General features: G+C 40.4%; 12 protein-coding genes across 12 annotated transcripts; 2 read left to right on the top strand and 10 right to left on the bottom strand.

Moving 5' to 3' along the window:
- Positions 1–4,305: 4,305 nt before the first annotated feature.
- Positions 4,306–8,233, bottom strand: J056_004006 (Putative aldehyde dehydrogenase-like protein C21C3; the record flags this gene model as incomplete). Its single annotated transcript, XM_009269215.1, has 10 exons — positions 4,306–4,466; positions 4,512–4,561; positions 4,610–4,865; positions 4,917–5,163; positions 5,213–5,372; positions 5,426–5,475; positions 5,525–5,655; positions 5,705–6,035; positions 7,251–8,123; positions 8,171–8,233. The coding sequence occupies 10 exons, from the start codon at positions 8,231–8,233 to the stop codon at positions 4,306–4,308; spliced, it is 2,322 nt and encodes a 773-aa protein (XP_009267490.1).
- Positions 8,234–8,398: 165 nt separating this feature from the next.
- J056_004005 (60S ribosomal protein L13) lies at positions 8,399–9,914 on the bottom strand (the record flags this gene model as incomplete). Its single annotated transcript, XM_009269214.1, has 4 exons — positions 8,399–8,408; positions 8,457–9,045; positions 9,093–9,119; positions 9,737–9,914. The coding sequence occupies 4 exons, from the start codon at positions 9,912–9,914 to the stop codon at positions 8,399–8,401; spliced, it is 804 nt and encodes a 267-aa protein (XP_009267489.1).
- Positions 9,915–10,643: 729 nt separating this feature from the next.
- On the bottom strand, positions 10,644–11,390 carry J056_004004 (uncharacterized protein; the record flags this gene model as incomplete). The annotated part of the gene is made up of 3 exons (XM_009269213.1): positions 10,644–10,994; positions 11,219–11,265; positions 11,315–11,390. 3 exons carry the CDS (start codon positions 11,388–11,390, stop codon positions 10,644–10,646), a joined length of 474 nt encoding a protein of 157 aa, XP_009267488.1.
- Positions 11,391–11,476: 86 nt separating this feature from the next.
- J056_004003 (uncharacterized protein) lies at positions 11,477–12,607 on the bottom strand (the record flags this gene model as incomplete). Its single annotated transcript, XM_009269212.1, has 2 exons — positions 11,477–11,675; positions 12,342–12,607. 2 exons carry the CDS (start codon positions 12,605–12,607, stop codon positions 11,477–11,479), a joined length of 465 nt encoding a protein of 154 aa, XP_009267487.1.
- Positions 12,608–12,704: 97 nt separating this feature from the next.
- Positions 12,705–14,041, top strand: J056_004002 (60S ribosomal protein L10; the record flags this gene model as incomplete). Its single annotated transcript, XM_009269211.1, has 2 exons — positions 12,705–12,735; positions 13,380–14,041. 2 exons carry the CDS (start codon positions 12,705–12,707, stop codon positions 14,039–14,041), a joined length of 693 nt encoding a protein of 230 aa, XP_009267486.1.
- Positions 14,042–14,239: 198 nt separating this feature from the next.
- J056_004001 (Bleomycin hydrolase) lies at positions 14,240–15,860 on the bottom strand (the record flags this gene model as incomplete). The annotated part of the gene is made up of 3 exons (XM_009269210.1): positions 14,240–14,264; positions 14,314–15,635; positions 15,684–15,860. The coding sequence occupies 3 exons, from the start codon at positions 15,858–15,860 to the stop codon at positions 14,240–14,242; spliced, it is 1,524 nt and encodes a 507-aa protein (XP_009267485.1).
- Positions 15,861–15,929: 69 nt separating this feature from the next.
- On the bottom strand, positions 15,930–17,126 carry J056_004000 (uncharacterized protein; the record flags this gene model as incomplete). The annotated part of the gene is made up of 4 exons (XM_009269209.1): positions 15,930–16,296; positions 16,342–16,451; positions 16,496–17,022; positions 17,069–17,126. 4 exons carry the CDS (start codon positions 17,124–17,126, stop codon positions 15,930–15,932), a joined length of 1,062 nt encoding a protein of 353 aa, XP_009267484.1.
- A 407-nt stretch (positions 17,127–17,533) lies between these two features.
- J056_003999 (uncharacterized protein) lies at positions 17,534–18,016 on the bottom strand (the record flags this gene model as incomplete). The annotated part of the gene is made up of 3 exons (XM_009269208.1): positions 17,534–17,808; positions 17,858–17,915; positions 17,969–18,016. 3 exons carry the CDS (start codon positions 18,014–18,016, stop codon positions 17,534–17,536), a joined length of 381 nt encoding a protein of 126 aa, XP_009267483.1.
- A 171-nt stretch (positions 18,017–18,187) lies between these two features.
- Positions 18,188–19,184, bottom strand: J056_003998 (uncharacterized protein; the record flags this gene model as incomplete). Its single annotated transcript, XM_009269207.1, has 4 exons — positions 18,188–18,827; positions 18,883–19,034; positions 19,080–19,132; positions 19,175–19,184. The coding sequence occupies 4 exons, from the start codon at positions 19,182–19,184 to the stop codon at positions 18,188–18,190; spliced, it is 855 nt and encodes a 284-aa protein (XP_009267482.1).
- A 513-nt stretch (positions 19,185–19,697) lies between these two features.
- On the bottom strand, positions 19,698–21,809 carry J056_003997 (uncharacterized protein; the record flags this gene model as incomplete). The annotated part of the gene is made up of 7 exons (XM_009269206.1): positions 19,698–20,163; positions 20,214–20,750; positions 20,801–20,864; positions 20,914–21,010; positions 21,059–21,266; positions 21,317–21,583; positions 21,628–21,809. 7 exons carry the CDS (start codon positions 21,807–21,809, stop codon positions 19,698–19,700), a joined length of 1,821 nt encoding a protein of 606 aa, XP_009267481.1.
- A 373-nt stretch (positions 21,810–22,182) lies between these two features.
- Positions 22,183–22,739, top strand: J056_003996 (Fruiting body protein SC4; the record flags this gene model as incomplete). The annotated part of the gene is made up of 5 exons (XM_009269205.1): positions 22,183–22,340; positions 22,391–22,450; positions 22,497–22,596; positions 22,639–22,674; positions 22,722–22,739. The coding sequence occupies 5 exons, from the start codon at positions 22,183–22,185 to the stop codon at positions 22,737–22,739; spliced, it is 372 nt and encodes a 123-aa protein (XP_009267480.1).
- Positions 22,740–22,941: 202 nt separating this feature from the next.
- J056_003995 (Zinc-regulated transporter 1) lies at positions 22,942–24,272 on the bottom strand (the record flags this gene model as incomplete). Its single annotated transcript, XM_009269204.1, has 6 exons — positions 22,942–22,971; positions 23,018–23,265; positions 23,311–23,475; positions 23,521–23,528; positions 23,573–23,947; positions 24,004–24,272. The coding sequence occupies 6 exons, from the start codon at positions 24,270–24,272 to the stop codon at positions 22,942–22,944; spliced, it is 1,095 nt and encodes a 364-aa protein (XP_009267479.1).
- Between the last annotated feature and the right edge of the window lie 77 nt (positions 24,273–24,349).

Raw genomic sequence — 24,349 nt, 5'->3', positions numbered from 1 at the left:
AGTTGTCCTAAGCATACGTCCTTGAAATTTCTCACTCGTTAGGCTCTATAAAACAGACATGATCTTGATCCAGTTTATTTAAAAAAGAATTTCGATATAATGTTTATTGCTAAAATGGATGAATTGAAATGTTGTATTTCATAGAAGCCATTCATGATTAAAAATTAATGTCCTGAAGGTGCTCACAGATCTTGGCCTATGGAGGCCTTCATCTATACAAACGATAATATGTTCTACTTATCGGTAGCGAGAACTCACAGTACGCCTGTGTTACCACTACCCATTACCCTTCACTGGTTTTGGATAGGCGATTGTAAAAACATATACGAAGGTAACAAAGTACCAAGTCGGGCGGTTTTTAGCACAACCCATTTGCAGCTTAAGGCAGTATAACCCTTTTTATGTTTTTGTTGGATTTAATAACGAAGGAAGCCTTTAGCTTAGAGGTAAATTAGGTATGATTTAATTCTTATCTTTCAACCAGACTAAGGTTTTTTGTAACTCCTGACCACCAAATGAACTCAAAGTCATACTTTGCAGATATCTGTATTTCAAGTCTTGTTTCCATAGTTATCAAAGTATCCAATACTTTATCCATAAAAATTGTTAGAGCTTTTTGTTACAAAAGCTTACGAAGATTAATAGTTATCGATTGAATATGATGTACAACTTCTTTCATAACTTAATTTCTTACACTGTATTTTTCTTCGAAGTTTCCTGGAACAATGTCCTTAACGTTTAGGCGGGATTATCACAGTCAGATTTTTCAGCTTCGCTGTTCCGAACATTTGCTGCGTTTTCTGTTTAGTTGTATTGAAAATCTATAATGGTATTTTAAGGCGATGAAAGATTTATTGATTGTCATCATGCAAAGCAAAATGCACAAAAACTCTTTTTTTTTTTCGTCTGGACAATGCTAGGGATCTCCTCACAATAAATTCGTTAGTAATTGTATATTATAAGTTGTTTCTAGACAAGTGCTTGCACTTAACTCTATCAAGTAGAAGTTATAGAATTTCATGGAGCTGAACAAAGTATGTTTAAGTTGATTCAGGTTTTGTTATTGGTGAAGTCTTTTGAAAATTCTTACTCTGAGATATCTTTGTAATCATGAAATTCCAACAAATTTGTGTTTGTGTAAAATGTCTCATTGATAAATCCATGGGCCTTCCTGTAAAAATTTAAATTATATCCACGAGCTTAGTTTGCAGTTTCAACGTTTATCGTTTACTTATGTACAAAAACGAGTGTTCCTACAATTTGCCCTGGCTATTTCGTCTGAGGGCCTTCAACAGAGATAACACAGGCGTACTGTGAGTTCTCGCTACCGATAAGTAGAACATATTATCGTTTGTATAGATGAAGGCCTCCATAGGCCAAGATCTGTGAGCACCTTCAGGACATTAATTTTTAATCATGAATGGCTTCTATGAAATACAACATTTCAATTCATCCATTTTAGCAATAAACATTATATCGAAATTCTTTTTTAAATAAACTGGATCAAGATCATGTCTGTTTTATAGAGCCTAACGAGTGAGAAATTTCAAGGACGTATGCTTAGGACAACTTCGTTGAATCTTAGTTACAGGGATTAATGACTCCGCTGAAGCAGTATTTATCATCATTAGTCTCCCAATTGAAAGTTAATGACTAGCAAAATTAAGTACTATTTGATCACCAATCTAGTATAATGGCCTTGTTTTGAGAGAAACTACTTCTTAGCCACTGAAATAAAACTTACTTCTATCGAAATCAATCAGTCTTTCATTACTGATTTTGGCATGTGGCCTATAGTTAAAAGATATGATGATGATCTGATTGTATTCATCAAGTAAAACACCAAAACGTTACATATGTGCTACCATTGAGTTTGGAGTTGGAGCTGCCTTTGTGCATTGCCAGGGAGATTCGCTTATGCCTCCACAAAAATTCATTTTGGCGCGAGCCTTCAGTGACTTCATGAGCCTTGATTATAATCTAATGGAAGCGAACATTAAACTTTCGTTAGTAGACCCAAAGAGCATATGCCAAGTAGTTGGTTCATCTTCGGCACTGAAATTTTCCCTTCGTATTAAGAGAAAGCAAGCCTTGTTTCCATGGCTTCAAATTTGAGGGTCATGCTGCTTCTAGCTACTGCTGTGGTGTAAGTAGGTTTGTTGATTTGAAAATAATGCTATAACTTAATATGCGCAGGGCCTCAACACCAAGCCAGTTAATGTTTCTATGCATAGACTCTACATAGCACTTCAGAATACTTCGAAAGTTGCTAAAATGAGACCATCTTTCAATTACATACTGAGTCAATACTCTACAGTAGATAATCTTTTAGCGCTTGGATAATAAAGGGTGCCATTTGATTGATGTCAATTCCATGTGGGGGGACAGCAGAAAAATTCAAAATTTTAGACAATACTGTCTTACCTAATCCTTATGACTTAATGTTTACAGTGGATTTATTGCAGTTCTGATTAGTTCATTATGACCTTCGCCCGTTGAGTTACAAAGCTATCGAATGGACTTCTGTCTTTGCAGCTTCGCTTCTCAACATTACCTCAAATACGCATTATGGTAAGCGAATGTATTTATGTCCTTATTTGTTTATCGCAATCCTTGAACTTTAAGTAAATGCTAAGCCCAGAGCTTTTCTTTTTCACACTGCTTCTTGTTATCCTGGGGTTTCCTTATACGTGCATAGCTTTGTATTTCTTGTATCATTCACCATCTATGCCTGCGTCCTAGCACCTACTTATTGATTCAATAATTGTTATCATTTTAATAGATAATACATTTTTAACATATTCCTTCCATTACATAGTGTAAATTTCGCTAATCTTGAAAGTGATAGGCGGCTGTGATGTGCATTGGGCTGTACAGCGATTAAGTAGATTTAATAAATTGAGTTTTCAAATAAGTGTAAGATACTTCATGGGAAAAGGCATGCTTGAACAGTGATGATGATGATGATGAAATATGAATATGTTGTTAAGACGATACATATTATATACTGCGTCCATCAATACTTCTTAAAGCATGAGCAGTCGAAGAGGGTCCTGAATTTTCCTGGAAGCGTTTCTTAACTAACGCATGCTCGAACAGTATGTAGAAGTTGTTGGATTCCATTCTGAAACTTCTGGAACTTTGGCTCTGGAAGGGTGACGTGGAGAAATTTGGACTTAGTTGCGGTGTACAGCGTGATGATAGCTTAACAACAAGCTGCATGTGCCGTTAGGCGTAATTTTTCTTCGTTCATGCGCTTAAGAAGGCACTCGTATCTTACTCATATTCTTTACAATAAAAATCCTTAAAATTTAGGTAATTGTGTTGGTCCTGGTCATTTTACCAGTACGCCCTAACCTAATGCACGCACTTTGAAATTTGGATTTATTTGATCCTTTGTTTCATGGAATAAATTGAGCCTTGTCGGTTCCCACTTCCAGCCACTCGTCAGAGTTTTTAAGATGACATCACGAGTCCAAAGTGAGGCTGCTTTATTCTATCGTCGTCGTTTGAAGAATATTTTTCCGGCCGCTGTTTTTCCGTCACTTATCGGCTGCTAGCCGATTCATCTTTGCCGCTACTAATCATAATTCCACGTTATCACTTTTCATTCGTCACGTAGTATATTTACTTCTTTTCTCCTATAAACGCACATAATATGCTGGTTTCATTTCAGATTGAGACCGCTGCAATTATATTTCTTATCTATAAAATTTCTTCGTGGATCCACACCAGCTCACTTATAGACTTGAATGTTTGTTTAGAGTACTGCCGATCAAATTCATCGCAATATAAATCCGCATATTTAAAGTCTTAAAGTGTACATTGTATTTAAATATTCTGTGGTTACACTTATCTATGTCGATTCTATTTACTTTGAAGGGGTCTTCGAATCTTCACGCAGTGAATAACACTTACAACCCATAAATTTTACTGAAGAGTATAAATTGTTGATAGTATTAAAAGGAATTTTTCAACAAATTCATTAGACCGGTAACTTTGTCAGCTAGAGTTTCGGCGTAAACGAGTAAAATTAGTCCTTTCACAAAATGCCATGATGCGGTTGTAGATTTGACTGGATAGTCCAAAGGCTTAGGTATCGGAGTTCTTATCAATGAGAAGAACCTGTCTTCAATAACAGCTTTCGGATTGCACAAGCCGTATAATCCTTCACACCCACCAAATCTTCCATATCCGCTTGATTTAACCCCTCCAAATGGCATAGATTGATTCAGATAAAAGACGCCAAAGTCATTCAGGCTGATAAGGTAATGAGACAATCATAACGCTCTGTTGGGCAGAATCTTACCTGACCATACCGCATTTCATATTATGAGCAACTAAGGAACACTCTGCTTGATCGTTGCCGAAAACTGCACCACCAAGTCCAAATCTTGTATTATTTGCTAAATGGATGGCGTCCTTAGTTGATGAGGCTTTTATAACTGTCATAACAGGAGCGAACACTATAACGTATTTAGGGATTAGAACAAGTGCCTTAATCAACCTACATTCTTGATGGAATATCTCCATTTCAGAGGTGACGTCGACTAGCAATGTACTATGATAATTTTTAGTTTAGTAATAAAAAAGATGTAATTGAACCCACGGTTCAAAGTAGTGACCATTCGGATATTCTGGATGAGTGTACCTTTTACCGCCATGCAAAACCTTTGCACCCAATTTAACGGCATCATTTATCAGGCCTTCCAGCTGCTGAAATCGTGTATTGGATATCATTGCACCAACGTCGACGCAAGTATTACTGCCAGATGACGTTCCGAGACGCAAATCTTTGATACGGTCGTGCATTCTACTGACAAATTGATCGTAGATGTCATTGTGAACAATGAACCTTTCAATACCTATGAATGAGACTAAGATGGTTTGAAAGATTTGACAACGAATTGGCATACCAATGCAATTCTGACCAGCTGCTTGAAACGTAGCTCTCAAAAAGGTTGATTCGAAAAAGTGCAAATCAGTGGATTTTAAAATTACGGCAGCATCTTTTCCGCCCAATTCAATGCAACAGGGCTTGAGATTTACAGAAGCGGCTGAAGCAACCTTTTTACCCACAAGCTCTGAGCCAATGAAGGTAATATGATCGATATCACGTGAAGTTGTCAGTGTTTCAACGATATCTGGGTAACATACAACGAGCTAAAGAGATGTTTTAGGCAAAGAAGGTCAACAGGTTAAAATAACATACCTGAACCAGATTTGGATCTTCACCATTCACTCTTAAGGCTTCCTTGACAGCTCCAACAAACCAATTGGAGGACCACGCAACAAATTCCGAAGCTTTGACGATACAAGCATTACCTGTAACTAAAGATGAAATAATTGGTGACAGTGAATTGTGAGCCGGACTAGAATGATATGAATCAGTTTCTGTAAAGTGAAAAGCACAAAGTAAACGTACTAATTCCAGGAAACAGAAGCCAAGGTGAGACCTAAAGGTTCATAGTAGATCTATTAGTTTGAACTGAGTGTGAGTAGATTCAGATGATAAGATAAGTACCTTTGAGGACTTGTGAGCGAGTAACAGATTAGTCGGCCTGGACTGAGGGGACAATATAGATTTAGCGTTTTTTAAAGACCATTTGATCTTCTCTGCGGTTGTCAAGATTTCACCGAAAGCAGCATCGATTTCTGGATGGGGTTAGTTACGATGATACTTTAGGAATTAATAAGGACGGACTAGTTTTACCAGTATCCCTGCAAGCAACATCAACTAAATTGTCGATATCGCGTGTCAACCAGTCCAAAAGAGTGTTTAGAACATTGAATCTGCGTGACCAGGATGAAGCTGACCAACTATTTTGACAGGATTTAGCTAAACTGATTTTCGCATTGATATCAGAGGCATTATCAGATTTGATTAAATCGATGAATTGTGCGGTGGAAGGATCATAGCAGGTTATGTGATCTCCGAGTCGATCAGCGCCTTGAGGAAAGAGGGAAGGATCAGATTTATGTGAAATTAAGGAAGGCTTATCAATAGTTTTACCAACCCAATTAGCATTTGCTTGCTATGAAAGATAAGAGAGATAATCAAATCATACAAGAAAACTAACAATTGGTTTTGGATAACTTATTGAAACGACTTTTGACTTTTTAAAAAGTAGTCTATAGCTCCAAAGAAATAAAATTATTATCAAAAGTATCCCAGCCAAGCTCGCCATCATCGTTGACAACATTTACGAGATGGATCAAAGCTCGGAGATCGCAGTGGTAAGATTCTCGTAAATTTCTCTTCATTATTTTACATCTAAAAAAAGGCAGGCGCTATTGCTGCATTTTTCGTTGATGTACTCTTCTGTATGCATGATAGAATGACTACTGGTAAAATCTAACAAAATAAAGATCCTTCCGATACGATTAAAACAAGGTTAATTGTATTACTCTGACTTAGGCTCACTCGACTTACTTTCAACACTTAGAATGCAGGCATCATCGTCGACCTCGTCTTCGAGAAGTTTTATCAGAACTTTGAATTTTAAGGGGCTGTATAATGGAGTTGGTAGTGTTATAATAACAACAATACCTGCATCCGCTCTATTCTTTGTTGCTTACGAGAACGCAAAATGGGAATTGTCGCATTTGTTTAATCAACCTTTTACTCAACTAACTTCATCTTGTTTAGCAGAATTGATCGCTTCTATAGCTATTGCACCCGCAGATACCATTAAACAAAGAGCTCAGATTGAATCTAATCAAAAATCTTCACTAAGCATAGCAACGTCATTCTTTAAATCTCCATCAGCATGGACAGATGTCAAGTATGGTTATAAAGCTGTTGTTATTAGAAATCTACCTATAACGGCGGCATATTTCCCGTTATATGAAAACCTCAAACTTAATCTAGAAAATAGGTATCAAATATCAAAACCAAATGCAGCATTAGTATCAGGTGGACTATCTGCCATACCCTTAGCATTAATAACTACGCCATTAGATGTAATTAAAACGCGTATAATGTTAAATCAAGTGGACAGCCATGATAAATCCAATTTGATGAAGGTAGGACTGAGCATTTCAAGGACTCAGGGTTTCAAATTTCTATTCAAATCAGCTTGGCTAAGGATTTCTGTTGCTGGGATTGGAGCAGGGTTAGAACTTGGGTGTTATGAGTATGCCAAAAAGCATTTGCGAAATTTTTCAGATGAATAAATTGTATTGATAGACTATTTAAACGATTTTAGTTGTGGTATAGATGGGAATGAAGATGTCCTTCCGGACATTACATTCGAAGGAGATAAAGTGGGAAATGAGGGACTCTTTGGAAGATGAGCAGCTTTATCATCTTGATTCGAAAGATTATCCATTAAGACTTCTTTATCATCATTATCTTCTTCTCCGTCAACGTTCAAAGACATCAAAGCGCCATAACCTTCATTTAGATCAAAAGGATCATCAACTTTGTTGGCTTTATTGAATTTACTAAACCAAGATTGTCTGACTCGATTTAAACGGGAAGTTGGAGGAGATTGATTGGGTATAGGAATAGAATTGATTGGTTTCTTCTCACTCGATGGTCGAACGATAGGAGCAGATTGCTGTAGATCATCGTCAAAGTCATCGTCTTTCAAGTTAATATTTTTTAAGGAAGAACGCGTCTGAATTGAAGTAGTAGAGGAAGAAGATGAAATATTGGGAGGTTTAGGTGGTGGTGGTATAGTCATTGGCAGGGAAAGGGAGGTTCGCTTACTCTGATCAGATTGTAAGGATTTTATTATAGATTTGAGAGATTTGTTTTCTTCAACCAAGTTGTTATTGTAATTTTCAATCTGAGATTTAGATTTCCTAGCCTCAGCGACCATATTATTAGCTTCTTCGAATAAAGCTTGAGATAGAGATTCAAATTCCTCCTCAAGTTGAGATTTCTCTTGGGAGAGAATAACATTCTGAGACTTCAACTTTTTGAGTTGATCGAGTATGTTAAGTTGAATGGAGTCAGATGAGGTAGATGAATTACTACCAGCGAATCGAGTACCATTATGAATAACTTGTTCAAGCATTTCAAAATTAGCTTCAGAAAGAGTTAAATTAGATCTAGCGACTTTGAGATCATCACTCAATTGCGAGTTGTTATCTTTTGATTCATTTAATTCATTTGTCTGTTATGATTATTAGAGAGTACATCCAAACGTATTCGAAAACTCACCAAATGCTTAATCTCATCTTCTATCCCTTTCCTATCCACACCTTTGTCCACATCACCAGACATCATCGACTTTTATTAAGTGCCTTTATTCAACTTATTGGATGAATATAAAATTTTATTAATTCAACTTCAAGTCAAACTCAAAAACACAGACACAGTCGTTTAGTTATTCTCATCTGAATATTTTTATATGCGTACAACCGAATTTGAAGCAAATGAGTTACCTTTTTACTTCTTCCTATTATCTTGTGTTAGTAGTTAATTATCAACATCAACATCTACTCACTTTGCTTCCTCTTCTTCGGCCTTCTTAGCTGCGCGTACCTTACGTGCACCATCGTGACGTGCGTTTGCACGCTCTTCACGAAGGGTACGGTATGCCTTAGCTTCACGCTCACCATCAGAGATCTTTCTTGGACCTTCTGGTACAGTTCCTGCTGGAATTGGTACAACGGCTTGAACGTCACGTGCAGTTTCACCAGATAAGTCCTTGGAGTCAGTCTTGGCTGGCTTCTTGGAGTTGCGTGGGAAGACAATCAAACGAGCCTTGTATGCTTGAAGACGGTCGACGTTTAACTTGAGACCCTCCTCGGAGAGGTTACGACGACGGTGGTCAACTGGAATACCGATTGAGAGAGCCTCCTTACGGCGGATACCAGCAGCCTTCAACTCAGCCAAAGAGAAGCCCTTACCAGCGCGAAGCTTACGGTTGTAACGGACGGTTGGGCAACGAACAGCTGGGCGAAGGTTTTCCAATGGTCTCACACCGAGAGCAGCGGCCTTGTTTGAACGAGCAACGCGACGGCTCTTCTTCTTACCAGGTTGGTTGAACCAAGTCTTGATTCTTGATTGCCAATCCTTCTTGAAGTGGTTGCCTAGGGAGAGTAAGTTTGAGTTGGAGTGGGAATTGGATTAGACTAACGGTGAAGAACGTTGTTGTGGCGAAAACCTATAAAAGAGTAAGATAACGTGCACTTGAATGTAAATTAGTTTCTAACCCATTACCGTAACCTGAGAGACCTAGAGGAAAGTTTGAAGAAGGCGACGAGTTGAACGCAACGATCAATTTAAAAAAATTCAGCGGGGTTTTTCGAGGGAATGTGTAAATGTATGAGATAGTATATTTGTAGTATTATAATTATTTTTAAATAAAAGCTTAAATTTTATTTGATGGGTTTCGAGTTGATAACATCACATTGAGTTGAGTGCTGTGTGATGTGTGGATGATATATGCATAATTGCTATGTATACCCAGATTTAAAGCTATAAAAGCTATATAAAATCCCTTTTACTCATTCCTCTCCACCTCGAGCTCACCTCAGCAGCCTGGCGTGTACAGGTAGGTGGTATTCGTCAGCAAATCATATTTTGCAAACTAGGAAAATGAATAAAGATAATACAATTAACCAAATACTACGGTTTTATACTCCAATTTCCCCCTAAACTACTAATTTTGATAATTTTTACTTGCTTCGATTCAAGCTTCACAAGTTTACCAGCCCTATTTGTGACCAATTTTTATGTGCTTTGACCAATTCTGTTTAATGCACTTGCTCTCATTCTTACTCTTATAACACTTGCTGTTGCTGCTGCTGATAAAACGCTTGTTGTTGATTGTTCTAGGATCTGCGATAAATGCGCCCGCATCGACGCCTCCACATCCAGCTGGTGCCTGGAACATTGCATGCCGCATACCAGCATTAGGCACTTGCCCCTGATTTTGCTCAAGATACGCGCCAATCATTTATTGAGGCTGTGGTTGTGGTTTTGTCTCCATCAAAGCTTGTGTTTGAAGAGGTGGTAGCGCTGCTTGTTGCTGTTAGATTGGCACTGCATTCTGCGCTGCAGCACCCAACATCTGTGCTGCCTGTACTGGCTCTAATGCCTCAGCTGGCATCTCCGATTCAGGTACGCCTGTGTTTTAACCCTCGTTCCACGCCTGATCCATTCCCGCTTGTAATTTATCTGCATCTTCTGCAACCCATGATCTCGGTTCGTTGTATGTATTAGCATTAGCACACATCAAGTGGAAGTCGCTCAAACAGTCCCTACAGTTCCCAAATAGCTCTAGCGCCGTATGCTGGTGAGTTTCCAATGCCAAATGTTCGAAACTCTCATACCTCACATTTAAACGCATCTGCTTCTCCCCTAGCATCTTATCGACTTAACTGATACGCAATCTAGCATGTCTGATAGACCTGTGGTTGAGTTTGTTGAAAAACAACATATGATCAAGTCGATTGAAAAGCTCCGGAGAGTACATTCTCTCAGCCCGTTCTAACACCTCTTTGGTAGCTTCCTGGATAACATTCTCATCTGGACTCTCGGTTCTGAGATACTCTCAAGAGCCGAGGTTAGAGATGGCTGTAATATTTGTTTCCTAAATTTAGGCTTGAACTTGGCTATCTGTCAAGGTGCATTCATCGAGCATTTGTAGCACGATTTTGGATATATCTTGATGTACCTTCCCAAACTAATCAAGCAGTACGACTGAGTATGGTCGACGTCTCATCACTTCTGATAACTGTCCTGATTCCTCGTACCCTACATATCTAGGAGTTGCACCGACCAAAGGCGATACTGTATGCTTTTCTTGATATTCCGACATGTTGATGTTGATCAAAGCTTGTTTCTGATCATTTAACAATGCCCCGGATAGCTTTCTCGATAGCTCTGTCTTGCAGGTGCTTTTTGGGCCGAGGAAGAGAGATGACGCAACGGATCTATTGTCTGATTGCAAACCAGCTGGTGACATTTGGACGGCATTTGCACTTGTATCTATGCGGGCCTGTCCAATAGTCCTCTCAATCGATTTGTTTTCGAGCTGCGTGTGGTTATTAGTGTAAAGAAAACAGCGAAAAGCAAGACATGCACGTGAAGCAATTTCTCAATCTCGCCTTATATGAGGTTGTTGATTGGTATGCCAGTCATCCAGGAAACGACTCTTGCTGTGTCATCCCTTCTTTAGCTGCTTCCCCGCTACTTTAATATCACGTTGAAGCGATGGGTATACTTTTCTAGCGCAGTTTCAACGCCCCTCGAAATCACCAAGTTTTTGTGAAATTCCCAGTCATTGTACGCTCTTTCGAGCTCCTCTTTAGCGACCTTGGCGTCAGAAATCTTGACTCTCCCTTCATTTCAAACTTTGGTCAGTCTCTCTGGCTCGTCTTTGTATTCGTTGACGAGCTTTTATAGCGTATCTCTGCGCCTTTTTAGACATTGTAAGAATTGTAATTTAATATACCGTACGAGTTGGTGTATTTACCAAGATGATAGAAGTCTGCGCTGTTGTATCTCGAGAATGTTTCAGTCTAGCTTGGCCAATGACTCTAGTTTGCTTTCCTGTGCTAATTTGAGGGTGGACGAAGCTTCGTCTACAGGATCGATAGCTTTATCTGGCAGAAAGTGATCGCTAATATATCTATCTTTATGTTTAGCAGCGACTAAGAGAGCATCGTCGCTAATTGTGACACCATGATGAGTCTCGTACCGAATCTTCAAGCCTCTGAGTATGGGGAGAGGGTAACTACAAGGCTAAGTTATTCGAATATTGCACAGGCTGGAGGCGTCTAGCCAGACCGCCATCCTTCCCAAAACTTTGCAATATTCATCCGCGATAGTTGCACCACCAAACTGCAATCCACGCGCTGCTTTAGGTTTAGTAAAGATCCCATCATCGATGCTGCCCTCCGCTTTATCAAGGTTATCAAGTTAAAGTTAAATGATAATCTTTACTTTTATCTTCTATAGAGCTTTGTAATGAATCATCCCCAAAGATACAAGCCTTTAATCTCACTTCATGACAAGACAGGTTAATTGTTAAAGAGATTTGTTTGTGCCTGAGCGATTGCAATCGTTATTTTATCAGTGATGGCTTGTGTGGGTTTCTAGTCGATATGAATTGGGGAAAGAGAAATCGAAACGCAGAATGCTGTAAGGCAAGCATCTTTTCCTGCCGCGCTTCTCTTAACATTGATTGTCTTGTCGATCAATTCTACTTAATTGAAATCTCCGGATCCTTACGAGCAGAGTAAGTGGCTCAACAGGGAAGGTGATAGCTGCAAGGTGATACAGTTAAAGAAATGAATGATATCAATTGAAAAATGGATATTACAAATGTGTTACAACATATGTGATATTACAAGCAATACGAGTCAGTACAAAGCTTCACATATTCCTTTTCTTGTTATAAAGAGTGCGATAGGTAATATTGGGCTTATCGCTTCCTGCTTTGGCCTTTCTCTTATCAGCTGCTGCGGCTGCTTTAGCGGCGACGGTCTTGCGGCGATCGTGTTGGAGTTGAAGATTGTCAAGGCTTTTCTTATAAGTCGCCGCACCTTCGATACTCGTGTTGAAGTAGTCCATTCCATCGTAGTGAGTTTTCGCCTTCTCTAATCCCTCGGAAAGAGCAGAGGTCAAATGCCATATGTCAGACATTGCAATCTAATGACGCGACGTACTTGACGCGGGTTGAGGAAGTTGGGACGCGAACAGATAAGCATTAAAGCTTCGTTTTTAGAGATATGTTTTACTGATGCCAAGAGCATGGCATCGTCCTCGCGCTGGTTAGGATTGACGAAAAATCCCCACTCGGTCTTAATGACAGTTTCTGTCTTTTCCTTGTATTTTTTTAGTGCGTTTTTGGTCTTTTTGCTGATCTCAGCTATGTTTTCGGTGTAAAGCAGCTTCTTATTCTCCTTATCACGCTCCCTGTTCATCATAGCGAGCATTTCTTCGAATTGAGCGTTTCAAGCCATCCGTTATAGTGATCTTAGACAACAAACTGGCTTTTCTGTACAATTAACCTCTTATTTAAGTACTTGTGGCTGCGCCTTGTCGTCATCCGACCCGTTTCTCCTCGTCAGCCCCATTTATTCCCAGGAGTCGAACAAAGATGTAAACCGGTGTAAATCTGTGTAATATCTACATACCGCATTAATACTTGTTTTCCTTCTAAACTAAAATAATCTTGTTTGGTTTAGAATTTTCTAGAATATTCTCTTCGTCAAAACTTCACCTCGCCCACTATAAAATCTGCGCTCCTTCATTTTTTCTTTTCTCGGTCGATTTTAAATTTCACCCAAATCGAAGTTCATCTTAGGGTTTCGCTGAATTGGACTTACGTTTCTTTGCGTCCTTGCCACCAAGTGTAATAAAGTAGTGCGTTAAAAATAAAAGTATCAAGCAGTGAAACCTAACAAACTCATAGTGGGTAGAAGACCATTCCGTTGCTACAGATACATCAAGAACAAGCCATTCCCAAAGTCTAGATACAACCGTGGTGTTCCAGACCCAAAGATTCGTATCTTCGACTTAGGTCGTAAGAGAGCTGCTGTCGACGACTTCCCATACTGCGCTCACTTGGTTTCTGACGAGCTTGAACAACTCTCCTCAGAAGCTCTTGAGGCTGCACGTATCACTTGCAACAAGTACATTGTCAAGACCGCTGGTAAGGAAGCATTCCACTTGCGTGTCCGTGTACACCCATTCCACGTCGTCCGTATCAACAAGATGTTGTCATGCGCTGGTGCTGATAGATTGCAACAAGGTATGAGACACGCTTGGGGTAAGCCATACGGTACCGTTGCTCGTGTTCAAATTGGTCAAGTCTTGATCTCCATTCGTTGCCAAGACCGTAACGCACACGTCGTTAAGGAAGCTCTCCGTCGTGCTCGTTACAAGTTCCCAGGTCGTCAAAAGATCATTGTCTCTAAGAAGTGGGGTTTCACTAACCTCGACCGTGAGGAATACTTGAAGATGCGTGGTGAAGGTCGCGTTCAAAAGGATGGTGCTTATGTGCAATACATCAAGCCACAAGGTCCATTACTCGAGAACCTCAAACGTCAAGCCGCTATCAGAGCTGACCTCTAAACTCTTTGACGCTTTTGAAATGTACTCATTATTTACAAGTTCTTTTGAATAATAGTGCTTGGTTTTTACTTTAGTTAATGTGTGTCATTTTGTTTCGTAAACGATTGAGATATTGTCATGTATTATTGATAATTCGCTGATTCTTAAACAATTCAATTCACGTGAAAATATTTCATTACATTCTTAATCAGCAAAACCTTAACAGTATGCAAGAGCACCCATACTGAGCAAGTGTTAGAGATTATTCTATCATCCAAAACATTTCTACTCACGGATCATAGCAAGGTAGGACGTGTACATCATCCTTGTTCTCAAACACCGCGTTAAGATCCTTTGGCGCCAATGATTTGTTAACAACAACCTGGTAAACAAACTCCTTGAACCAGTCAACGGTACAAATGTAATAGCCGTGCTGTCCTGCATCCTTACCCCAGCTATTCTCAATTCTAAATCTCTGTACTTTACCATCAACAATGTGAGCGGCGTTGATACTCATCGCGTGCGTCATTGAGGATTCTCCAGTTGCTAACCTATCTGCTTTGTTCATACCAAGCTTAAGATTGAATGCAAGTTCATAGTCAAACAATTTTGGATCAAGTAAACCACCATTCCTCTCACTAAATTTTCCAACATCACAACCAAAGAAGACAGGTTTGCCATTCTTCAAGTGTGTAACGACTGCATCTACCAATCTATCAGCCGTTGTGTTCACGTACAGGACTGGTCTTCCACCAACGACGTTTTGTAGCTTATCGACAGTGTAAAGCTTAGAGTATTCGTTACGCGGGTCGTTAATTAAACTGTACCAGTCATTGACACGGAAATTATTGAGGTATTTATCAGTGAAACCAAGTGGTGTAGTCTTAATTGAGTTGACTTTATTGTTCTTATCTTTATACTCAAATACGAACTCTTCATCCACACTAGGTGGTGGACCGAATGCAATAACGGCAGCGCCATAGATCTCCTCCAATAATTCATTTTTACGTCTACGAACGACACTTTCTGGATTTGAGGTGAGGTGTTTAGCAGATGTACTCAACTTGCGCAATTCTAAGCCACCCTCGCGCAACTTTGTAGTTAATAAGCTGTTTATCTTTCCTGAGTTAGAACTATTATGCGATTCTGGGTAAATTGTTTGAGGAACGACACCATACTTGTTAATGAGGTTAACAACCATATCAAATTGACCACCATCACCGATTGGGCTGCTGTTAATATAGTCTACGATACGACTTCCAATTGGTTCACCAGACAATTCAATTGAATGTTCGAGATATTGATTCGATTTTTCAATTCTATCCCAGAACGACAAGTAGCTTTGAGATAATTGGAACTCTTCAATGTTGAGTTGCATCTTAACCTCATTTCTCAGCAGGTTTGTTGAAGCAAATAACCAACAGCGACCGCTTGAGGCTTGGTTGGTGACGTCCTCAATCTCGGAAGCAACCAAGTTGAAGACGTTTTGATCAGATATTCTAGCTGCTCTTCCAGAGAGTGTGTTTGTGATGTCTCCCTTAGAGAAAGTTTCGACAGCCAATTTATTCTTTGGATTGTTGAGTAAGTCATTTTCCCATCTCTTGCAGGTATCGATCTGTGTGATATCAGGATATGTTTGATCCAGATTAGATAATTTACTCACCTTGACAGTCTCAGAAGATTCCGCTGAGCTGCTCGTTTTCAGGTTGAGGGATTTCAGGAGTTGTTGTGATTCGGATACCTCATCAAGATAACAATGTTTTTCATCGATAGGAGAATCTTGAGGTTGTCTAGCTTGCGTAGCTTGTGCTTTGTTGTCTGTTGAAATGATGTTGCCCATGACTGTTATGGTTCAAGGCGTTGCTCACTGACGTTATCTAATCAGTCGATTTAAATTAAAGTCATCAATTCAACGCTGTTCAATTGCCCATTCAACAGCTTTGAGTACGTTATCTACAATTACACTAGGCTCATGCTTTGGGATACCGTGTTTATACACACCCGTCCTAACTAATGCCGATTGCCAGCCGAAATTGTTAGCACCCTGAATATCAGAATCAGGATTATCACCGACCATAACTACCATTGGATTCTCTGTTGAGTTACTTTTCTTTTTTATGAGCTGTTGAAGCAGGTTATCCGCGTATTCATAAGTTACCGCATACGGTTTCCCGTACTGCTTATATTGAAGATCGATATCAGGGCTTCTTATATTATGAACCATTTTTATAGCTTCTATGAACATTCCTTGACCATGTCTAGGCTGAGGATACTCGCTGTGCATGATTAGATCATTTCCTTATAAAGAAAGTTCAGCTTACGTAGTCCAAATGAGATCAGGGTTGGAGAAATGCAGCTCCACACCTTGCTTGCCATTATCACTTTCCGTACCAATCAAGCCATCTTTGCTACGAATCAGGTCACAAATTATCTGATGTCAGGTTAATTGAGATAAGAGTAAGACGAATCACGTACCTGCATATCTAATCCATGATTCGCACTATCTTTGAACAACATTACAGCAGAGAATGGTACGTTAGCGAAATCTACATGCTTTTGGCGATAAGTATGCGACTGAGGAAGACCATCGTGTGGTGCAGGTGGAGAAGCAAATGGATAGATGAACTTATTCCAGCACAGTATGTCAGTAGGAACGTAGACATTCTTAAAACCGTAGGATTCAGCAATTTCACGGCACTTTTGGCCATGCTCGTCACCACCGACAACGAGAACGTTTTTATCACGTAAACGTTGAGCTAGAGGTTTCATTACTGTGTGTGAGAGTACCATTTGTGACTCGTCAACGTTAATTTGAAAGTCTTTTGAGATAGCTTTCGCTCTTTCGTTCTCCATAGTTCCACCGCCATTTGTAATGAATATGTAGGGAACGTTGAGTGCATCGAGCTTTTGTAAAGCTTTCTTTGCTTCTGGAATGATAAATCTACCATGCTTCAATACTCCATCGATGTCGAAAGCGAAAGCGAGAGGTCGATTGGAGGTAGCTGCGATGTAAATGAATATAATTCATGTATAACGAATAGATCTTACTCGAATATAGTCTAAACTTCGCGGCTGAGACTTTAGCAGAACGGAAGAATATGGTCATGGTTGTGGCGATAGACAAGTGATGACGTCGAATACATTTAATCGATAACAATTTACAATAAACAGATTTTATGCACAACAATGAAAGCAAAAGTGAGAGCGTGAGTTTCTATAGACTATAAGCTTGGCTCATCAGTAAAGAATTCCACTCACCGTGATAAATTGGTAAACAGAGTTATAATGCTTGATATTAAAGGTTTATGAGATCTAAAAATCGAAGTCAGCACAGCTCTCAATGACGAGCAAAGTATTAGCGCTCGCCCTAAGTAAACAAAAGATTGACCTCTTGCAAGACATCGTCTTGAGCGGGAATCTTCTTAAGCGCAGGGAAGCGGCTTGGTTTCTTAAATTTCATGAATTAGAAATCGTTACTTTACGTAAAAAAGAAAGCAAAGAAGCCAATCACGCTTATTGATCGGCTTTGAAGGAGGATTGAGGTGGAGTAGGAGGTGAGAATGCTTTGTAAATCTCTGAAGGTGATGCAGGGCCAGATGGCCTACGAGCATGAGAGCGCGCAGCTATAGTAGAGGCGATAGCATTCTCCTTCTCCCTCCTTCTTGATTCCTCACGCGCGAATTGGGCATTCGATGCTTCATCGGAACGTACCTGTTCCTTTAAAGAATCCTTAAGGCCAAAGTTCTTGCCTTGAGGCATAAAAGATTTCTCTACTTTCTTCTCTGGTTCTAAAAGTAATTTAAGCGTGTGATTATAACGAGGATATAATCAACCCACTGTTCAGAGCGAATGCTACAACTCCTGTAGCAATTAGAAGCAATCCCACACCAAATCCCTGTAAATTCAAGCGTGAGAAATGTGGCAGTGATCAACCCAACCACAACTAACAGGTGAGGAAGAGCCGTTCTTGAGATTCTTTGGTTGGAAGCTTGCCATTTGTGTTATATCTTGGTTGAAAGAGTTAAAGATATTGCGGATTCTGAGGAAACTAAATCCGTGTGACATAACTGAATCTGAATCACATGACATCAACGCAGCGGCATTGAACGCGCAGATTAATCAAAAATCAAGAAATTAAACGTCAGATATGTATTTAAACTATTTGCATTAAAGTTGGAAAGGCGTCTTTTGGTATTGAGTTTTGCCAGATGCAGCGTCGTCAACGAACCAGTAAACCTTTCCTGGTGGTGCTGGTCTAACCTTTGCGCAAGGGAGGTCTCCTGAAGGGCTATCGAGAATTTGATGTAAAGTGTCCTGCTTACCTTCACCAGCAGCGATGAAAGCGACGCGATATGCATGATTTATAACTGGGAAAGTCAAAGTTATTCTCACTGGTGGTGGCTTTGGTGAGTCATAGACGTATGCAATCCAACGCTCAGACTCCTTAGAAACTGGGTGGCCTGGGAATAATGATCCTGTGTGTCCATCTGGTCCCATACCTAATAAGATCAAATCGAATGTAGGGAAACGTGCAGCTTCACGTGCAGCAAATGCGTTTACGAGTTTCTTTTCGTATTCGTCTGCAACATCTTCTAACATGTCCTGTAAATCCTCGGATTCATCAATCTCTTTAGCAGAGGGTGAGCTATCTGGGAAAAATTTCTTGATAGCATCGTGATCTGGGTTTAAAGCGTGGATTTGAGAGATGTTTACTGGTGTCTTTGAGAACAACTCGTCGTAGATTGCCTTAAAGTTAGATTCTGGGTGATCTAAAGGCACCACACGCTCATCTGCGAGGAATACTTCCCTATAGATATCATTAGCCACTACGACACACTTAAACGCACCACAATACTACTCACCACTTGTCCCACTTGACATCATTTCTATTAAGCAATCCTGTAAGATTCTTTGGCATTGAGCCACCAGACAATGCGATAGTGAACTTGTCTCTCTTATCGATGGCTTCATTTTGTGCCTTGACGACAAACTTAGCCACTGCTTCAATTAGATCCTTTCGTATTCGTCAGTTGGAGTTGAGTGGTATTTCACAACGCACGCTTGATCCAGGTAAAGAGTGGAGTACTGGTGGATGAGGCGTTTGTGATGGTACTGTGGCTACTTAGCTTTATACAATCACTCTCTCACACCTACAAGATGTCATTGTAATTTGTGGAGATGTTTCGACGCAAGGACACCGTCATATTATTCAATTAATGAAAATTTATATCTTTTCTACTTGATTGTAGCCCACAGACACGGTTTATACATGTGATGCCCCTCTTTCCGTCTCTGTGGATCCTTTTGCGTACCCACATCATATTCGGCGAGCCCGCAACTCTAGGCGCAAGGGCTTCCCTAATAATCAATACCGCGCCCTAATCACACCACCTCCACTCCCATCAGCCTTAAAATCTGTCGATTTTTTTTTCTCCCTATATAACCGCGCAATTTTCTTCTTTGATCCCTTGGGAAAGGCCGTCTTAATCACCAGTCGACTGCAACACAACAGTCGATAGGTTTCATGATAGGCCTAGAGTAACGGCTGTATTTCGCTAGCGTGCTTAGCTCGAGGGCCCTGAAGCGACACTGATAGTAATCAGCTCAACATCTCTACAACTTGATTTGTTCTATGCATTTTTTATGACTTGATTAAACAAATACAACCCTTGGCTATTTAAAATGAGTCTATTAATGCTGTTTTTGGATTGTATTTTTCTGCTGTGCGCAAGTTGACTACCCCTCCTGCGACTGAAGATAAAGCAAATCCGTAGAAGTACGCGCTATTTGCCATTATCAGCTGCTCTAATAACGATAGCACATCAGTGTATAATGCTATAGGTCCTAGCTCGTCTCTGTCTGTTGGTGTGACAATGTCCGACAACAGCACACCTCCTTGCGACCTTACATACTCCAGGTTTGTCGCGTTGCGCTCATCCGTGCCTATGTAAAAGTAGTCCCCCTGCTGTGGCATCTTTGGTGAATCGTTCGATCCTGAAATCTTGTGAAGGTATTTGGGGTTTTTATTTATCATTTGAATTCCACTATTGAGATGATCCTTTATTCTATCGAGATGGTCATTAAAGTTGGCTTCCATCGCCCATCCTTGACTCTCAAAATCGCCTCTGCGGAGGTGAGCAGCTCTGATTGTTAAATAAGCATCAAAATCTACTCATTTGTTGTTTCAACTTACGTCCACGCTCTACCATCATTCTTTTCGCGCATACGCTCATCGATAATAGCAGCCAATTGATAAAGCCTTGGCAATGGTCTCATGTCTTGGAGGATAATCTTCTTGAAGTCATTCCTCGCCCCTTTCGAGGTAAAGTGAACAGAGCCAGGAGGCCTGTAAAGGTGAATTTCACCCTGCACATGGAAAATCTTCGCTTCCTCGTCATGTCCATCCTCGTAGAGACCGCGAAGAGAAGACTCCTTGGCAACTCGCGCGATAGGATTGATAGGACTTTTGAGGAAATCCATTCCACCCACTTTATCGTATGTATACATCAGACGATAACCAAGAGCTGCAAATGCACCTGCGGGATCATCTGGCATCTTGAAACCACGAGACTGTAAAACAATGCGAAGATAAGACAAATCTTGTACAGACTCCTCTCCAAACATCTCTTCCATTTTTGCAGGTGTAAGGCCTTCAGGTACTGCTTGAGGATCTGATATTGGAGGTTCACCGACTCTGTCTACTCTGACAATTTCTTTTGGATCCCAATCACTGGTTTGTTGTTAGAATGGGTGAATCACATCACATGTAATACCCCTCACTCATTCTCTATGACGTGATAGCTATTGTCTTTGTTGTAGTATTGTTGCCACTGGCCATTCATCGCTTTGTGTCTCTCAGTAACAAGTCATACAGCCGAATGAGAATCACACACCTATTATGTCAGCAGGGAGGCCTTCGACATCAAAGTAATCATCAAGGGTAATAAAGTTCTTGTAGGTATGCGACAGATGATCTAAGTCAATCATAGCCTGAGCACAAACGTTAGCTTACCGATGAGTGCATATAAGCCCACTCACTCCTAGTGGTATCTTCCAGCCTTGTTGTTCAGCCTCAGGCAGATCATCCCATTGACCTGTTCCAATTGCCTTTCCGCGATTAACTTGCACTGCGAAAGCACCACAAGTAGCTTGATCGAATTCACACGCCCGCGCATATACGTAGCTGGGTAGCACTGCAGTTCTGTTGAGTATCTGTGCGTGAAGTAACGTGGTCTCTATGATATATCTGATTTATATTTATAAGATTGTGACAGATTATGCAAAAGAAGGACGAACCTGACATTATTCCATCCCAACCAGACGCTGTAGTCTCTGACAAAGTATCCCTTGCTGCTGTCAACTAGCTCTTTGACTTGTTCTTTAGATTTATATTTGGAATGACCAGCAACGACGGCCATTGGATCGCTAGAGAGATGTCCGCTCTCGCTATCATGTACCAGGTCTCCATTTGAGGGATATGGGGGGATTTTGGCGCTGTTGCTCGTGAAATTGGTTGCTAACGTGTATGCTACATGTATGATGAATCCAAATACGAATGACAGTCTACGCAGCTTGTAAGAATTATAACCAATAGCCTCTTTACGCACCCAACAAATACCAAAGCCTTGCTTTTCTTCCCCCACTGTTTCCTGCTATTGGCTGCTGCCCCAGATAAGGGGGAGTAACCAGGCGCGTGCGACGAAGCATTTGGAAGCATTGCGTAGCCTTCACCAGCTTCCTCATCTTGCTGCTCATAATTATTTGCATTTATCGTCGACCTTGACGCCATCTGTTATCGTCGTACGTTGTACGAGGAAGAGAGTATCAAAGCAGCTTAAAGTAAATTTTGAGCCTCGCTACTATTCAATGCAGCGCCTAGACATACTTCAAGTTACATTTCTCTCTCTCTATCTTCACATTTACACTCCTGGAGAAGATCTGTTTTCTCGGCTTGGTAAGTTAAAAGGCGCAGGATACGCGTATGTATTCGCGTAAATCTCTCACAGTAATGCTAGACGCGTACTTCTTACCTTACTTTTCTTTTAAGAATCAAAACTCAAACTCGGGAATGTCAAACTAAAGTGAAGAATGCGATTTACTTAAATAGTGTCGAATCACTCTCTGCTTTACCAGAAACCACCCACATTTAATCACAAATAGCAATGTTCAACTCAGCCCTCCTCGCTCTTGCCGCTACTGCATCTCTCGTCGTCGCTGACGATTTCAAGAGAACTGATGGCAAAGGCTCTTGCAACGTTGGAGATGTAAAGGTTTGTACTGGCGCTGATTGTGTACTATCGCTTGCTAACAACTCACTAGTGTTGGTATGTTTATACACAATAACGCTAGTTTCATTTAACATCCGCTCAGTAACATTGTTAAAGACTACCAGGAAGCAACCGGTGAAGAAAAGGATCTCATTGGTCTCAAGTGAGTCGTCCGTCCTTTATGATGCGTGTTTTGACGCGTATAACAGTGATATCGTTGGTCAAATCGGTATCGAATGCTCCCAAATCCCTATCCTTGGTGTAGCTTTGCAAGATATGTGTAAGGTTACCCCTGTGTGCTGTGAAAAGGTGTGTATAATGTTTTTTTTTGCCTCCGCTTATACACTACAGGTTGAACAAAATGGTTTGATCAACCTTGGTTGCTCAGTAAGTGACCTACTTGCATAATTAAATCAAACTGACAACATTCCAAGCCACTCAGTGTGATCTAGAGGAGCTAGTTATACTCCTTGCCTACATTAGGGCATCGCTGCTATTCAAACATGGGCACGCTCTTGACTCTTTTGGAATATTCCCTTATACATTTTATTTTATATATGATGATATCTATAATCGAATGAAAATCACGTATTGTTCGCGAGTTTGTTAAGTGACATGAAATTTTTACAATTAATCCAATTTTTGTACACAGGATCAAGCCCATTGACCCAAAATTGACATTACCTGTAACTTTGTTATATTTGTAGTATATGAAAACCTTTGAACTCACCATAGCACCGAGAAGCATCGATAAGATAGCTCCAGCTACTCTCTTGTCGGAAGCATCTGCTAAACCACCATCTCCCATGAAGAAATCTTTCGCCAAGAGATCAACTGTAGCTCCATAAATAAGTAGACCAGCAGAGATAGAATCAAGAACACCAATAGCAAGGATTGTCGGAGGAGAATTTGCGTTAAAGAATGAGTAGCAAATTACTCCTAATGCTATACCGATTGGAGTGATCAATGAGTAAACAGCTTTGTTTTATTAGCTATGAATTACTTTGATGGCCCTCAACCCACAGCACATAAGCGTTAAGCGAAGGTATTTCTTACTAGTGAACTTGACATCCGCAATGCGTGTACCGATAGCAAATCCATCGCACATTTGATGAAAAACAATTGCTATCAAATACGGGGCAAAACCAGAGCCAGCAGTAACACCAAGCCCTAAACCGACCATTACCGCTAATACTTGATTAGCGGGGTATCAACCAATTACCTCATACTCACAGTGAAATCTAATACATAATTAGCGGTAGTTCAGTGGTTAAACCATACTCACACAATACCGCCCTCGATAATAAGCACATCGAGATACTTTTCCCTGTTAACCAAAGTCTCAACTTGATTGATCTTCTCTTGTAACTCGTCATTCAATTGTGGATCTTCAGGTGAACTTTGCTGAGAGATTTTCATGTCATTGAGCTGTGAAGCATCTAAACCACTCAACAACATCATTTGTTTCTTGCGCTTTCTGAGTGTTCTGGCGACAGCTAAATCAATAACGAATATAACGAATAGTGATGCCATAGCTATCGCAGGAGCAGTCGGATCGTAAGCCAATTGAATACACTCCGTCTCAAGCTGCTCGAACGCCTCAAAAAGCAGATGGACGAATGCGGTCGCGATAATGACCCCGGTACCAAAGTATCTAGATCTTTAGATAGGATATTTAGACTGTGATATAACTGAAATGTCACCCTTCAAACTCACACGAAGACTGCTTCATCCCATATCCTCCTAGCTCTTCTCCTCGTAGAAGCCAAACCCTTCGTGAGAATAGGTAGAGTGATCCCTAAGGCGGATGAAACCAGAACAATGAAGATTGCCGCTATATGTAGACCTTTGTCGTATTCCTCTTTAGGGTCTGATGAGCAATCCTGTGACGGTCTGCCGTTTGTTCCGAGAACAGAAGGAACTAAGGCGAAGACGACAGTGGTATAGGTTGCTGCACCAATTCTCTTTGCTACATTTGGACACATATAGACTATTAGACCGCCGTTGCCGATGACTGTGGTAGTTTAAGATGACACCGCAGCTGGTAAGTTGAGTTATATTT

Source organism: Wallemia ichthyophaga, assembly GCF_000400465.1.
Source record: "Wallemia ichthyophaga EXF-994 unplaced genomic scaffold scaffold6, whole genome shotgun sequence".
NCBI lineage: Eukaryota > Fungi > Basidiomycota > Wallemiomycetes > Wallemiales > Wallemiaceae > Wallemia > Wallemia ichthyophaga.
This window is presented reverse-complemented; position numbering and strand designations above follow the sequence as displayed.